The 14,217-nt window shown below is 37.2% G+C and overlaps 1 protein-coding gene across 5 annotated transcripts in view; it reads left to right on the top strand.

The window, feature by feature from the left end:
• Ca-alpha1D (Ca[2+]-channel protein alpha[[1]] subunit D) overlaps positions 1 to 14,217 on the top strand; it is a 1,588,055-nt gene that overhangs the window by 1,010,866 nt on the left and 562,972 nt on the right. For all 5 annotated transcript variants that reach the window (XM_083117527.1, XM_083117525.1, XM_083117526.1 and 2 more), the window contains one exon: positions 4,398 to 4,586. In XM_083117527.1, the coding sequence (XP_082973653.1) occupies positions 4,398 to 4,586 (189 nt within the window). The remainder of the gene's footprint in view (positions 1 to 4,397; positions 4,587 to 14,217) is intronic.

Below are 14,217 nucleotides of genomic sequence, written 5' to 3'. Positions count from 1 at the left end.
TGTACAATGGTTGGTTGGACATTATATATTGTTTGTCTGCATATATAAAGGTATAGATTTCCATGATCAATTTTTAATATATGTTAAACAGGAATATCATAAAGTGTCTCAAGATAAAAGAACAATATTATTTGCACATTTTTTAAAGGTGCTGATGGAATGTTAAAAGAACTATGGTTATCCAAAACCTGTAAAATTACTGTATGAAAGAAAAATGGTAAAAAAAAAAAGTGGTTAGCACATCGCGCTGCGACGCCAAGGGTCTCGGGTTCGAATCCCGCTCGGGCTTGTTTGTTTGTGAATGTCCATTCATCAATTTTATCATTTCATCTTTCATACCCATCTTCGCAAATTAGCCAAGAGGCACAAAACGCGAAGTAAATTAAACTCAATCAATCAATCAATCAAAGGCAAGTTCAACCACTTTCGACCTGCAATGTTCGTTGTTTTAGAGAAGCAATGGGGAAGATTGTTCCTTAAGGCAAGTTGGAAGGCCATCTGCTTTACGGCATTTCGAGTCAAACCAAAAAAACTTATTTTCCATTTCCATGCAGTACTTAACAAGTTCTTTTTCAAAATCGGTCGTCAGCACAGGTTTCCTTCCAAGTTTCTTTCTTACCACTGCATTTTCTTCTTCGTATTCCCCTGTTGCACTGTTTTTAATGTAGTCTCGAATCGTTGATCTCGGTCCTCCAAACGCTTTGATGCTCTCTGCGTTCCTATTTCTTTATTCCGAACAGCCCGACATGCAGCCTCAAGACTTGACGTTCTCCGCGTCTGCCTTTTCTTCTCTTCCCTTGGAATCTTATGTACGTGTCCTACAACAAAATAAACGAAGAATTTAATAGAATTAGAAAAAAATTAAGAAGAAAATAAGATGGAAAAACTGTGAGGTAGATTGGTAAGTAAATGGCAATAGGTGCTCCTAATATCGCCTAGGCGATATTAGGATCGCGTTGGTTGATGATATTAGGAACACAGCTCAGTCAACACAAACATACACACGATGGAGGTTAAGAAACAGCTTTTTTCGAAAATAATAATACCTTTGGAATCCTCATTTCATGCACTTTCATGTGATACAAAGGAATTATGATTTGAAAACATTCACTTGGTCATTCCCTGGATTGATTGGAGACGAAGAAAACGTTCATCACAGCCTCAAACACTTCAGACGCCATATTGTTGTTGCTGTAACTGATAGGAATCTTGCCGCTGGCGCTACGTGTGACAAAACCCCAGACCGTCAAGGAAACTACATACACTCGTAGATGGCGCACATAGTAGCTTGCAAAACACAAGTAGGCGATATAAGTACAGGGGCGATATTTGGGTCATCTACTCCTACTCACACTCTTCACATAGAAATCGTGTTAACGTGTAGTATTTATACGTAGAGCTTTATCCAGCGAGTTGATAATGAGTGTAGTTTTTATAGTGTATTTTGTACTTTCCATATGAATAGTAAGTCTGCGATATAATTCCACTCAATAATGGCTTAGGAAAAGAAAGCAATATAATTAAGGAATTTTATTTGACATGAAAGATTCTTGCCTAAAAGTACTTTTGAATATGATGGAACCAAATGCAACCTCTCAGTATTTTATCTTGGGATCTGATTGTAAAATATGTCACTGGTAAAATTATTCAGTAGTAAAGTATTAAGTAAATACCTTTTAGCCGGTATTACTTAGCCTCCCGAGAATTTAATTCCGAAATCTGTAGCCCCCCACTTATTTCAGGCTGGTGCTGTCATTGCCCATGGAATTGCCCGAGTCCACACCAGGACTCGAACCCGGAACATTGGCGGGAATTTGAACAGACCACTCAACGTTCTCAGCCACCGATGTTGCAGGCAAATTTCAGCTCCGGTAAAACGGAAAGTAAGATCAATATATTACAGCGACTGCAGCAAATTTAAGATCGCACTACACAGCGTAAATTTTATTATTTGCATCACTAACCTAATTAATGCTTATTTTAAAATGAATTAATTTCTCATTACCTCGCACAAGAGCTGGTGGTTTTAAACTAATTATATTCTTATATCTCTTCTCCAAGTGAAGTACAGAAATAGGGAGCATTGCGAATTGAATATTGCGATGTCCTTCTTGTACCATTATACCTAGGGCTAGTCACTGGCCTGTGAATTGAAATAAACTCTTGAAAATTCTGATCGCGTATTCGTTGAGAAAGTACAGCAGTGTAAACAGAAATAGCGAGAAGAATGACCACAGCACAAGCCTTTCCTTTTGAATTTGGCAGCTGTGTCGCGGAATCATGTGATGGAATTTTCCAGTCACTTGCCTTTCCAAGAAGGACCCTACTGATTCACTTCATAACAATAAACTTCTGGTTTGTCTGGAATGATTCGTCTTCGGTTTCGACTGATATTACTCGAAAATGTAGTCAGTCTACTGATAGTTCGACTGATATTAGTCGTGCGATTACTTACTGATATTAGTCAAACGACTACTAATATTAGTCAACTATTTTTTTAGTAGACTAATTTTCATTAGTCGATTGTTTTTTCGAACTTTTTAATAATCGTCTAATCGATTAATACGTATTAGTCGACTAATGCCCATCAGTGATCCTTTTTTGGGGCCTGTGTTGTACCCCGTCTGCGTGTGTTTCTGATTGCCCTTCACTAATTTCATCTTATCAGCATTCAACTATGTCTTCACAATTAGCCAAAAAGAAAAACGAATTAAAATAAAATAAATCAACTAAGTACTTTTAGAGCTTTGCAAAGTGTAGTAAATTCCATTAAAATAACTACTTTGTCAAATGTTCTATCAGTCCTTCAAACTTGTTTAAAGTACTGCTAGAAAATTAGACCTCTCCTGAGTCGACCGGGAACCGTCTGGAATCAGTTTTTGAAAAGGACGCAATACTCAACAAGCACTCGAACAGCATTAAAAGATAAAGCGACCGATCATACATCAAAAACAAGGTACAATTTTCGTATTCGATGGAAATGTTTTTTTGAAACACTCTCCAAAAGTGTGAGAAAAATACCGAATACATGGCATGGCGTCTAAAGGAAATTAGATATGGTACATATCAACCATCAATTATTTGACGATATTTTCAGATGTAGCTAAGAGGTTCTAAATTAACTGAACTGAACTTCAACCTTGTAAATATTATATATTTTCAGCAATATAGTTCACATGTTCAGTGGGTGGGAAATAATTATGGGATGCCTCATTCATAACCAGATTTTGGGATGGTTCAACAAAGAATGTGCGTGTGTGTGGGGGGGGGGGGTTACTCCATCTTCCCTTTAAATAGCAGTCCGCATTAAAATAAATAGATGCACGTTTTTCACGATTTTCATATTAGAAACTTCTGATTTTAGGTTTCAGTAAATTCCAAGTGGGACATAAATGATGTCTAAAGCTTTATGTTTCATAATTATCCGTTTTAAAAAAAGTTTCCAAAATTTCCGTAAAATCCTTAATGGTTTATAATAAGCAATATGTATATTAGGTTGATTCATGCAGTAATACGCTGTAATATATGACGTCAGCATTATACTCTATTGATTCATTGCATATTATAATATGGTGTTCTCTCTCTCTCTCTCTCTCTCTCTCTCTGTTTTCGACCCTTCTCCTCCTTCATATAGCAATACGAACATTATCATATGTTTTAGGTTAGCTCTTTTCGTGGTAAGTCTCTCTTGTCGTTCCCTCTCCCTCTCCCATTTCTGCAGGTTAATTCATTTCGTAATACATCATCACGACGTAACTTGTGTTAACTTATATGACTATATAGCTCTCTTGTCCTCGTTCCTCCTACTCTCAAATTGACCAAATGAATGAATGAATCAACCTAAATTTACAAAAGCGATTACATTCCTGTCACTTTAAGGTCTTCTCATTTTAAATATTTGGCCTGAATCCATAAAGGTTGATTTCAGAATAGTGGCTATGACTATTATGTATAAACATTCTTCTTCGTAGGTAAACAGTGACACATATGTGAAAAGATCAGAATATCGTCAATGTTTCGAAACATTTGACTCCCATTGTATATGTTGGCATCTTGACGAAACTTTTAACTTCTTTGTGCTCTAGTGATAACTGCAACAAATAGCCCAGTCGTTTCAAGCGTAAGCTTTATTGTGAGTTTTCTTGCAAAACTAAAGAAATTCAAACATGTCTAATATTATTGTATGTGCTTCACAACTAACATTAGGGATATAAAAACTCTGTAGCTAATGGCTTAAAAATGTATAATGAAACAATTATATTAACAATATATATATATATTAACAATTTGCACTTTCCTTGTATCTTTATATTATGAATAACAAAATGTTTCCACCACGTATATTTTGCATGTAATATTACTTTCATAACTTACTATTTTCATTTTTCTATTTACAGCCAGGGTCGAACATCATTTCGATTAATTTCTTCCGTCTGTTCCGTGTCATGAGATTAGTAAAACTGTTAAGTCGAGGAGAGGGTATAAGGACACTCCTATGGACCTTTATCAAGTCTTTCCAAGCCTTGCCATACGTTGCTCTTTTAATTTTAATGCTCTTTTTCATCTACGCTGTTGTTGGAATGCAGGTAAGTCTATCTTTATTTTGTAACATATATCTATAACAATTATATTAGTTGTGAGTTAGAGCAGATCATAAGTGTGCGCACGGGGAGTGACAGAGGTTCTTGGGCACCTCCTAATGTCTCAAACATATATAGAAAAATATAAACTAGCATTAAATTAATGAAAATGATACCAGTGTTTAAAAAAGTAAAGAATTTTGATTGATTTTAGATGTACGTAACTTGTAAGGTGCTTTTGGAAATCTGCCCAAAACAAACACGATATTAACTCCCTTAATGGAGTTCCGCTGGCTAAAATATCTATATTTAAAAATCAATTCAAGGACTCGTGGGTAAAACAAGGTAAGTGACATTTTGGTCATTATTCAGTTACAAAGTAAAGTCATCCCTTAATTTTCGCGTGTAATTGCCATGTCATTCAATTTACATAGGACTCATTGAACGCTTCTAAAATTGTTAAACACAACACGAAAACAATTTATCTACAGTATAGCTTCTAATGACCTTTCTTCTAAATAAACTCAATAATGATATAAATGTCACTTAACCTGATTCCTTGAATTGTTACTAATTGAATATTAACGCTGGAACTCTATTGTTTAAAGTGGTACTTAACACGTACATAAAATGTCTAGGGCCATATGTAATCCCGTGGGTTCTTGAATGAATGGAATATATGACTACATGTAATACGTTGCTAGTGTGATAGACAATCATGTACTGCCAGGTGTTTTGCCCGCAATTGTGGCATATGGCCTGTGTGACGCCATAAATCCAAGATGGCTGCCGCTTCATGCACTAACAAAGAAAATCGATCGTAACTCCTATAACAGTGGGTTTGATTTCATGGACTACATGTTATTATTGGATCGACATTCCTAGGAGTATGTTTAGCTCGACATATCTTATGCCACTTTTCACCAACAGAATAGAAAAAAGGAACAAAATTGATTCTTACATGTTTTTTTTCATATCTCGTACTGTTAAGGAGATATAACTAGTGAAACTATTTTGTCCTCTTCTGCAAGGATTCTAAGCGTATTTTACACTTTTCTTGACATTCTGGCATATAAAGGCGAAACATTTTGCGATATTTTGTTCATGCCTACTATTGTCGCGTGTGACGTCATACACCCAAGACGGCTGCCTCTGTAAGCTTTAACAAGGAAAAACGACCATGTCTCCTAAACTCCTTTGGGAGTCATTTTGACCATTTGTAAGTTTGTTGGGTTACCGGTAGTCACATATTCTCTTCATTCAAAAACCCACGGGCTATAGAAATATTGACATATGCCCCTGGACTATAACTATCAAGTGACGAGATACAATATTATATTTTATGAAGTAATAAGCTTTGTATATCGTGGAAAACTGTGCCTACAAATATACATTTAATGAGAGGGAATGAACTGATATTACTTGTAGAGATATATCCTTATATTTTTTTACATTTCTTACAGTTGGTTGTTCTGTACCAGTTTTTATTTTCAATTGTTACTTTTGTTATTTACATAATATAAATATTTTTTTTAGTATAATTTGTTCTTCATCCAGAAATATAAACCTCAAAATATTGAATATAATATCGTGATATATTTTATCAACTAGACTATATCGGAAGGCATTTTTTCAATACTTGTCACTATGCAACATCAACCACGTTGCGTTTCTTGTAAATATGCTTTTCATATTGCAATGTTTCCTTAGAGCTGGACAATCTATTTTTAGTTTCGATATACAGATAAGATGATGCGTAGACAGGATGAAACGATTTGGTTTATTTTATTTAGCTTGTCTGTCACTTTTGGATAATTCTGAAGAGATAAAATTAAATTTACCTAGCGTCTTGGAGTAATAACAGAGAATGGAAAGGAAACACTGCAAGATTCAAAGATTCTGTGCTCGTAGCGAACACGTGCTCTTAGCGAACACCGGATGGAAAGGATTTGCGTGCTGTTAGTGAACACACAAACTTGCCCTGTCTTGTTTGTCCTTGAAAGTGGTCAACATGCAAGTGTTGCCAGTGATATCTTATAATCATTTTGTGTTTGAAATTAGCTAAATGAAGGATCCTCAACAATTTATGTTAACTACATGAAAGTTTTTGTTAAAATATTGATATATTTCATCTTCCTTAGAAATCAAATTTTACGTAGGAAATGTAAATGTTAATCAACCTAGGTTACTTTTTGTATAAGGGACAACTTCCTAAGACATTTGTAAATGTTATTATCAATTTTCAGTTGTTCCAAAGCTGTTTTCATCCAGGTGTCGATGTTCATGTAAGTCTTCTTCCTTTTACCGCTAGAGACTCCAAGTTGTTCTTGCCTAATTTGGAACATGGCTGAATGCCTACGTTGTAAGGTTAGGCTAGCTATGTTTAGTTCTCTTAGACTAAATAATAATGTTTCATTGTAGTTATGCTAATGGGACCTAACCTAACAGTCCTAACCTAACCTAGTAGGCATTCCTCGTCTGACGTCAGAACACAAGGTAGCAAAACTGTTGTGCGACAAGGAAGACCCGATTGAAGAATGATCAGGGGTGAGTCAGGTAAGGTCAAGAGGCACCAGCCACTGAGGTATTTCTCCACGCAAGTTGGCTTATCACGGGCAACACTTGCATGCTGACCAGATTCAAGGACACATAAGACAGGACAAGTTTGCGTGTTCGCTAACAGCACGCACCTGCAAATCCTTCCGTAACTATGTTCGCTAAGAGCACGTGTTCGATACGAGCACGTTCGCTAACATCACTTCACCGATTCGATTAAAAAAATTGTCCATGTTCTACCTCTCATCGAGTGCATTGCACTTAAAATTTCACGAGTTCTTCTTCTCAATTTTTATAAATTATGGAATATAATATAAATTTAATAATAATTATGAAAGTATTTTATTTTATAACATTAATAAAACTTAGTTATTTTTGCTGTTAAATCATGTTTTGCAGCTGCACCTAGAAATAATGTTTTACGTATATTGAATATTTGAATGAGTAAGATTGTCTATTCATAGGCGTATGCAGATGAATTTATTTGGTTGTACCTTAACCGGAGTTTCAATTGCCCATATGGACAAGGCTAGATAATTATCGTAACTTCAGGTGACACTTATTCAGAGAACCAATTTGCTATAGAAAGATTAAATTTTAACATTTTAGTCTCTGAGTATTCGGTATCACTTTAATCAGCACATCGCGCTACGACGCCAGGGATCCCGCGTTTGAATCCCGGCCTGGACATGGATGTTTGGGAGTGTCCATTCATCAATTTCATCACATCATCACTCATCCATATCTTCGCAAATTAGCCAAAAGAGGCACAAAAAGAGAAGTAAAACCAAGCAAATCAATGAATGAATGAATCAATCAATCACTTTAACATAGGTCTTGCCTATCATTGTGATGAGTTCACGAGTCCTCTTGCTCTCTAATAGAATCATGGGTAAGCGCTCTGTCCTGCTTCCTATGATATAACACCAGGGCATCAGTTCCGCAGATACCTCCCCGATGGCGTAGAGGTAGCTTCGTCGCCTTGTAATGAAAGGGTCCCGGGTTCGATACCCATTGGAGGCAGATAGTGGTTCGGATCCCACTTTGATTCGATTAGCCTTAGAATTGAAAGTTGGTCGAATAGGTGAGCCTGTATTTTGTATGTGTTTCTGCACTTAACCTCGTGCAGCGTCGAATCGAATTTCTGTAGTAATGGAAATTTCAAGGAAACTTTGTAGAAATTACATATTCATAGGTGATGACTTCAGGCTAAAGCTTAAGTTAGATGCCATAGAGAATTTGTTGCCTCAGTATTGCAAGGATTAACTAAGATAAAGTATAAAGAGGAAGTAAACAGGAAAATATCATTATTTTCTCTCTTACCTGGACTGTCGAGGTTAGTATTCTCAAAGGAAAAAAATAATAAAAATGTATTCTTTGTTTACATGCACGGAGATGGAATATACAACATGGTGTGATTCTTTACTAACTCTGTACAATATAAGGTACATTAAATACGGAGGTAGGGTCTCAAGGTTTATGTGTCAGAAAATATAAATTCATAAACCATATGCCGAAGACGCCTAAAATGACGCATTTCCTCACCATGTTTTATGGATGGCTCTTTTAACTTTTATCTTTCCCTCCCACACTTTAAGACAAGTCCATAGGCTATGTGATTTACCCACCCTCAAAATGTAGATACAGAGTTGTTGCAATAATATAAAATCATAATTTTCTGTCAGCATCTTTCATATTACATAAATGTTCAACTGAAAATATAGTGCTAGGGATGACAGTTTCCGAAGAGTGTTCTGCGCCTATATGTGCACTGAACCTTTATTTAATTAAAACCGATTAAAATATCAATATCTACAGTAAATATCTATATATTGTGGGGTTCAATCACTAACTCTTTATGTGAATATGCATAATCAATTATTGGAGTTTGAGTCTTCGCAGTTGGATTCTTATTCATAAAGAGGATAGTCATATTGAATATGGTTGTAGCGAACTAAATACATGTAGTCGTTAAGAAGACGATGTTAACGCTCACCTAAAACCAAAATGTGCTGCTAATTTTGTAGCCAGTTTTATTTTTATCATCTATGTGTGTGTGATTATGGTTTTTCGAGTAGCATAGCAAATATTTCCCAGTGTTCTTGCCTGTACACGCAAAGCTTGATAGAATCCTTCTTCAGCGGAAATGTCCGGACGAAGAATGTAGTTTGAACTGACATTGTAAGCTTCTGTAATGTTTATTTCCTCCAGTTGAGTATTGTCATCAAGCTTGAGGTAGGTGACGAGACGAGAACCGTATGTGTTTGAAAATTCTTCAACACTTCCTCCAAATGCAGAAAATTGTTCATTTGAAGGACATACTAAAATATCTGGTTCTTGTTGAGTTAATTTGTCTTCGGCCAGTTTAATTTTGCTGAATGTATGCCGTGAAGTTCCAAGCAAGGAGATGTGTTGAACTTTTTGTGGTGGACTACATATTTTCAGACAGATTGCATTAACATCTGTTTCATGTAGCTTCCCTTTTTTATATTTACATTGAATTTTTGTATACATTTGGATGCCGTTTCTAAACGACAACTCCAGGCTAAATTTATGTTTTCGAAAATTACTTTGTGATTATTTTGCGTACGGTAGGATCAAAAATCATAACTTCACTGACGACTCGGTAGTCAATTTATAGGTCTTGCTTACAGACATAACGTTTGGCTTGAATGAAATCTTCGTTTAGTTTCTCTAACGTCAATTGGTGTTCTTTATATTTTGGCGTGGTAAATCAAGTGTAGAATCAGTCAAAATAGGAGGATTGTATCAAAATAAAGTTTAAGTCTACTCGTGTCTATGGTATTGTGTTCATTGATGATGTAGCTAAGTGCAATGCATTTCAAATACTCGTTACACGAAGAATGTTTATCCTTCACATAGCAACTTAATTGCGTTTGCAAATAGAGATAACTCCTCTCTACGTGTCTTAATCCGTAGTGGCGATGAGTTAGGGCAAATTTGAGATTTTCCCTGAGCTGTGTCGCCAACTCTTGGAAGCAAAGCGAAGTTTTCGTGTTGCTCATATCTAGGTGAATGGAACAGGAAGAAAAGTATCCTCCATGAGAAATTGGATGTTTATTTCTGTTGCAAGTCGAAACTGTTTTACTCACAAAAGACTTTGTGCTGTGACCAATGACGGTTTTCTTGCGACGATTTCGCGGTTAGTCCGAAAGCATCAAAAGAGATTGGGAAACGGTTCTGAAGGACTTTCCAATTGTTTGAGCTCATATGATTTAGGTCATTGTTCACGTTTCGCTGTTTGAAACAAGTATGTACACTGGCCTCAAGAAATAGTCCGTTTCCCTCCCCCTCCCTAACCGAGCCTCGGCTAAATGAGAAACCACCGTTAAGGTCTCGAGACAGCCAACACTGATTGGAGCAACAGACATACTTTCTTATCGCACTACTGTAAGGTTCACTTCCTTGAGGCGAACACTCCTGGATATCGAGGGTAAATGAAAAAGCTTTTCTCCTTTTTTCCCTTGCATTCGATGACCTGTAATAAGTTGCAAGTCAATACGCTTGCTTTACTTGAGAGCGATACCAATGCCCGCGCCGTGATATGAAATTATCAGGTGTGTGAATGCGTCAGCGTGGTGTGTTGTGTGCGCGCAAGGGCCGGGGGGAGGTGAGGTAGGGGCAGAGTGACGTGCACGCGTTCATCGAAATTTCAGACACACATGTCAAACTCTTGACCCACACTGCTGACATACGTGGAGGAGTGATTAGCAGAACACTTCGTCGCCAAGGACACGGGTTCGATTCCCGGCCACCTGGGAATGGGTGACCATTAGGAGTGTCCCTTCATCAATTTCACCATATCGTCACTCATCCTCATCTTCGTGGTTAGCCAATAGTAGCAGAAAAGGGAAGAAAACAAACAAATGAAATCAATCAATCAGTCTTAAACCCCCACCAACCCTTATCTCATATGTAGCACCAAAAAAGTCTCGACATGAACCCCTCCCGCTAATTCTTAACATAACTCAGGTCTTCTAATGGCGAAAGCACGAATGATTTCCCAATTGCATGCGTTTCATGACGAAAAATTTGTAAAATTTATCAAGCAATTAACATGCAGACCAGCCCGATTTTGTAGTTGTAATATTGGCCCTCGTAAACGAGGAGTTCGGTTTCGATATGAAGAGGAACACAGTGATTCGGGTCCCACTTTAACCTGTATGTCCAGCCCTTATTAGTCTGTCAGCATAAGAAGTAGACTTAAAAAACATCCAAACAACCGAATTTCGCTGCTGTAATTATTAAAATTAATTTGTGGTTAAATTTTCAATTATTAAGAACATTTTAAAATTTCATATAAACAAAGTAACGCTAATAATAGAATATAATGCAACCCAACATAAATAACGAAATTTTTATCTAATTTATTTAATTAGCGTAAAATAAACTAAACCAACCAGTCAATACCTAGTTATATTTCTGAAAATTAAAAGAGCCTAATATTTCCAACAGTCCATTGTGGCAGTGCTGTCTAAGGCGCTGTGTTTTGGACTCCGACTGCGGGACGGCATGGGTTTGAGTCCGCCTGGGTTCAATCTCTGGGTTCTCGGTCGGTGTATAGGACCGGTGGCAACCCACCATCGTGAAGAAATTGGGGAGCTACGAGTAAGCAGTGATAAAAATCTTCTCTAACGGCTGAGGTTTCGACGTGCCGAATCCACGTCACCCCATTACCGGTTGAAGATCTCCACACCTGTAGATAGGATTGTGGGAGGGAGATTGGCAGTCAGGAGATAGACCAAGGCCCTTCCAGGCCTGTAGAGCCATGGATCTTGTTAAAATTTTCAACATTTTTTTGAATTCGTTTTCCTTTTTATTGGTTTTGAACATACATTCACGTCTGGCCAAGGTTCTAACCTGGTACCTCTGGCCCCATATCGCATAACGCCGGCAAAAATGTATTCGTGTTAATTTCATTAGACGAAATGATTTCCGTCTGTAGAACATCAAGTAACTAGTGAGGAACTCTTAACATGTGCAAACCGATAACCAAATTAGTAGCAAAGAAGTGCTGGCGTGTAGAGGATACATTTTTTTACCCAAGGTAAAGCACCTCGATAACTTACAAATCTGTAAAATACCCCCCCCCCCTCACAATTGCAGGATAAAGCCATACGTTTTGGTGTAATTGAATTTTCATCTCTGTCATATGATCTCCGGCCAGATGTGAACCTAACTACTAATTTATTTATTCGATAGTGATTCAAGGAAGCAATGGCATTTACACTCCCCTGTCACGTACAACCGAACAGACAAGAAACCCTGGTAACATGTTGAATATTTCTTGAAATATACATGTGAGCTGTGACTAATATTTCGGAATATATTAGATATGACTGTCCCCCACAAAATATTCGCCCCCATCTATGACTCGCCAGATACGCCTCTCTGTCTTTAATATACTAATGATCATACCAGATTTAACTTCACGGATATTGGTAATTATTATTTTACCTAGGTATATATTTAAAATTTACAATAACACAAAATACTACTATTTCCCCTGGACCAGGCTTTGAGATGCCTTATATCTCTCTAGAAACTGGCATTTTTCCTATTTAACGTCGCTTCTCTCTGCCACTCTTGCCCAGTCGCAAGAAAAAATGAACGATTGTTGGGTGAGATTTGTGAAAGAACACTCCCAACAGACACGCCCATGTCCAAGCTGAGACTCGAACCCGGAACCTTCGACGACGAGATCGTGAAGGCAGCAAAGATTTTTGTTATTTTGTACGTTGCTTTTCTATCTCCCATGTTAATCTTGACAATGAGAAAGGATGAATTGATGAAATGACGATAGCAAAAACATTAATGACTGACCATGGGTTCGAACCTGGGACCTCTGGCTTCGCAACACATTACGTTGTCCATTTGTTTTCAGATGTCTTGTTTTGGCTCTAATTCCCCTACATTAGTTGTAATAAACATATTTTTTGTAACAAGATCAACATGTCAAATGATTGTTTTCACTGACACTAACTCACCTAAGAGATTACGTGTGTGAGCGAACGCACACGCACACAAAAGCACCACAGAGGCACATTTATCACTATTATATAGACATCCTAACTCCAACAGATACACGTAGATTCATTCCCGTGTTGCATTTGTAAAGCCGCATTTTTTTTCTAGTATGGTGACATTACAGTAAAATGATCCTGCAATTAACTGTAGATAAGTCGCGATTAGTAGATCTCCATGAAGTTGTTTTCAGGTAAAAATAAATAGTGTTATACTTGATGTATTGTTGCCGGCAGGCATGAATAAAATCAGAACACATTCACGGATGGGCACACGCAAAATGAAATTTAAATATGTGAACATATCTGCAACCGCATCATTAATGTATTTTGTATTTTTGGTTATATAAAGTCACTTTTCTACCACTTCTGGCTAACGGGACGATCAAGATGAATAATAATTAAATGAAATTGATGAAGGGAACTTCACAAAAACATCCATGTGCAGGCCGTGAATCAAACCCGCGAACTTCGGTGGAAAGATCCAAAATCGACTACGTAATGCCTTCGGCTGTCCAAGGGAAGTCCATGCTTCTCAGTGAATATCAGCAAATCTAAACACCCCCTTCCGCTTCCTCCTGTGGGTTGTGTCGATCGAGTTCATTCAAGGTCTTGTTTGAATCGTGTTTAAGTGATAAGCAGGTGGGCAGTGAAATGACGCTCGGCGACGTTTTCTTACTAGCCAGGACTACATTGCGTAGCATGGCATTATCAGATTAGATACAGGAGTTCTTTCCGAGCTGACTGTACAAGGTTAACAACAAATTGCTTCATGTTTCTAAAGGACTGAGTGATTGAATTGTTTTTCTAAGTATACTTTATGCACAGACAGGTTAATCGGTACTGGACCTACAGTTTAAAGTGTATGTTGCATCTTCACTTGCTGAAGTACCTAGATAAATGTAAACCTATGTAACTCTTAAGTGAATGGCAACTCACACATTTTAAGTTAAATGACCTTAAGACTGCATCGGCAAGGTTAGCTTTTAGAAAGAAAAGGATATTAAATGTCACGTGTACGAAAAGATGATCAATAA

This window comes from Lepisma saccharinum, chromosome 2 (genome assembly GCF_977018435.1).
Source record: "Lepisma saccharinum chromosome 2, izLepSacc3.1, whole genome shotgun sequence".
NCBI classification, from domain to species: domain Eukaryota; kingdom Metazoa; phylum Arthropoda; class Insecta; order Zygentoma; family Lepismatidae; genus Lepisma; species Lepisma saccharinum.
Note: the sequence above shows the minus strand (reverse complement) of the source record. Positions and strands in the feature narration are given on the sequence as shown.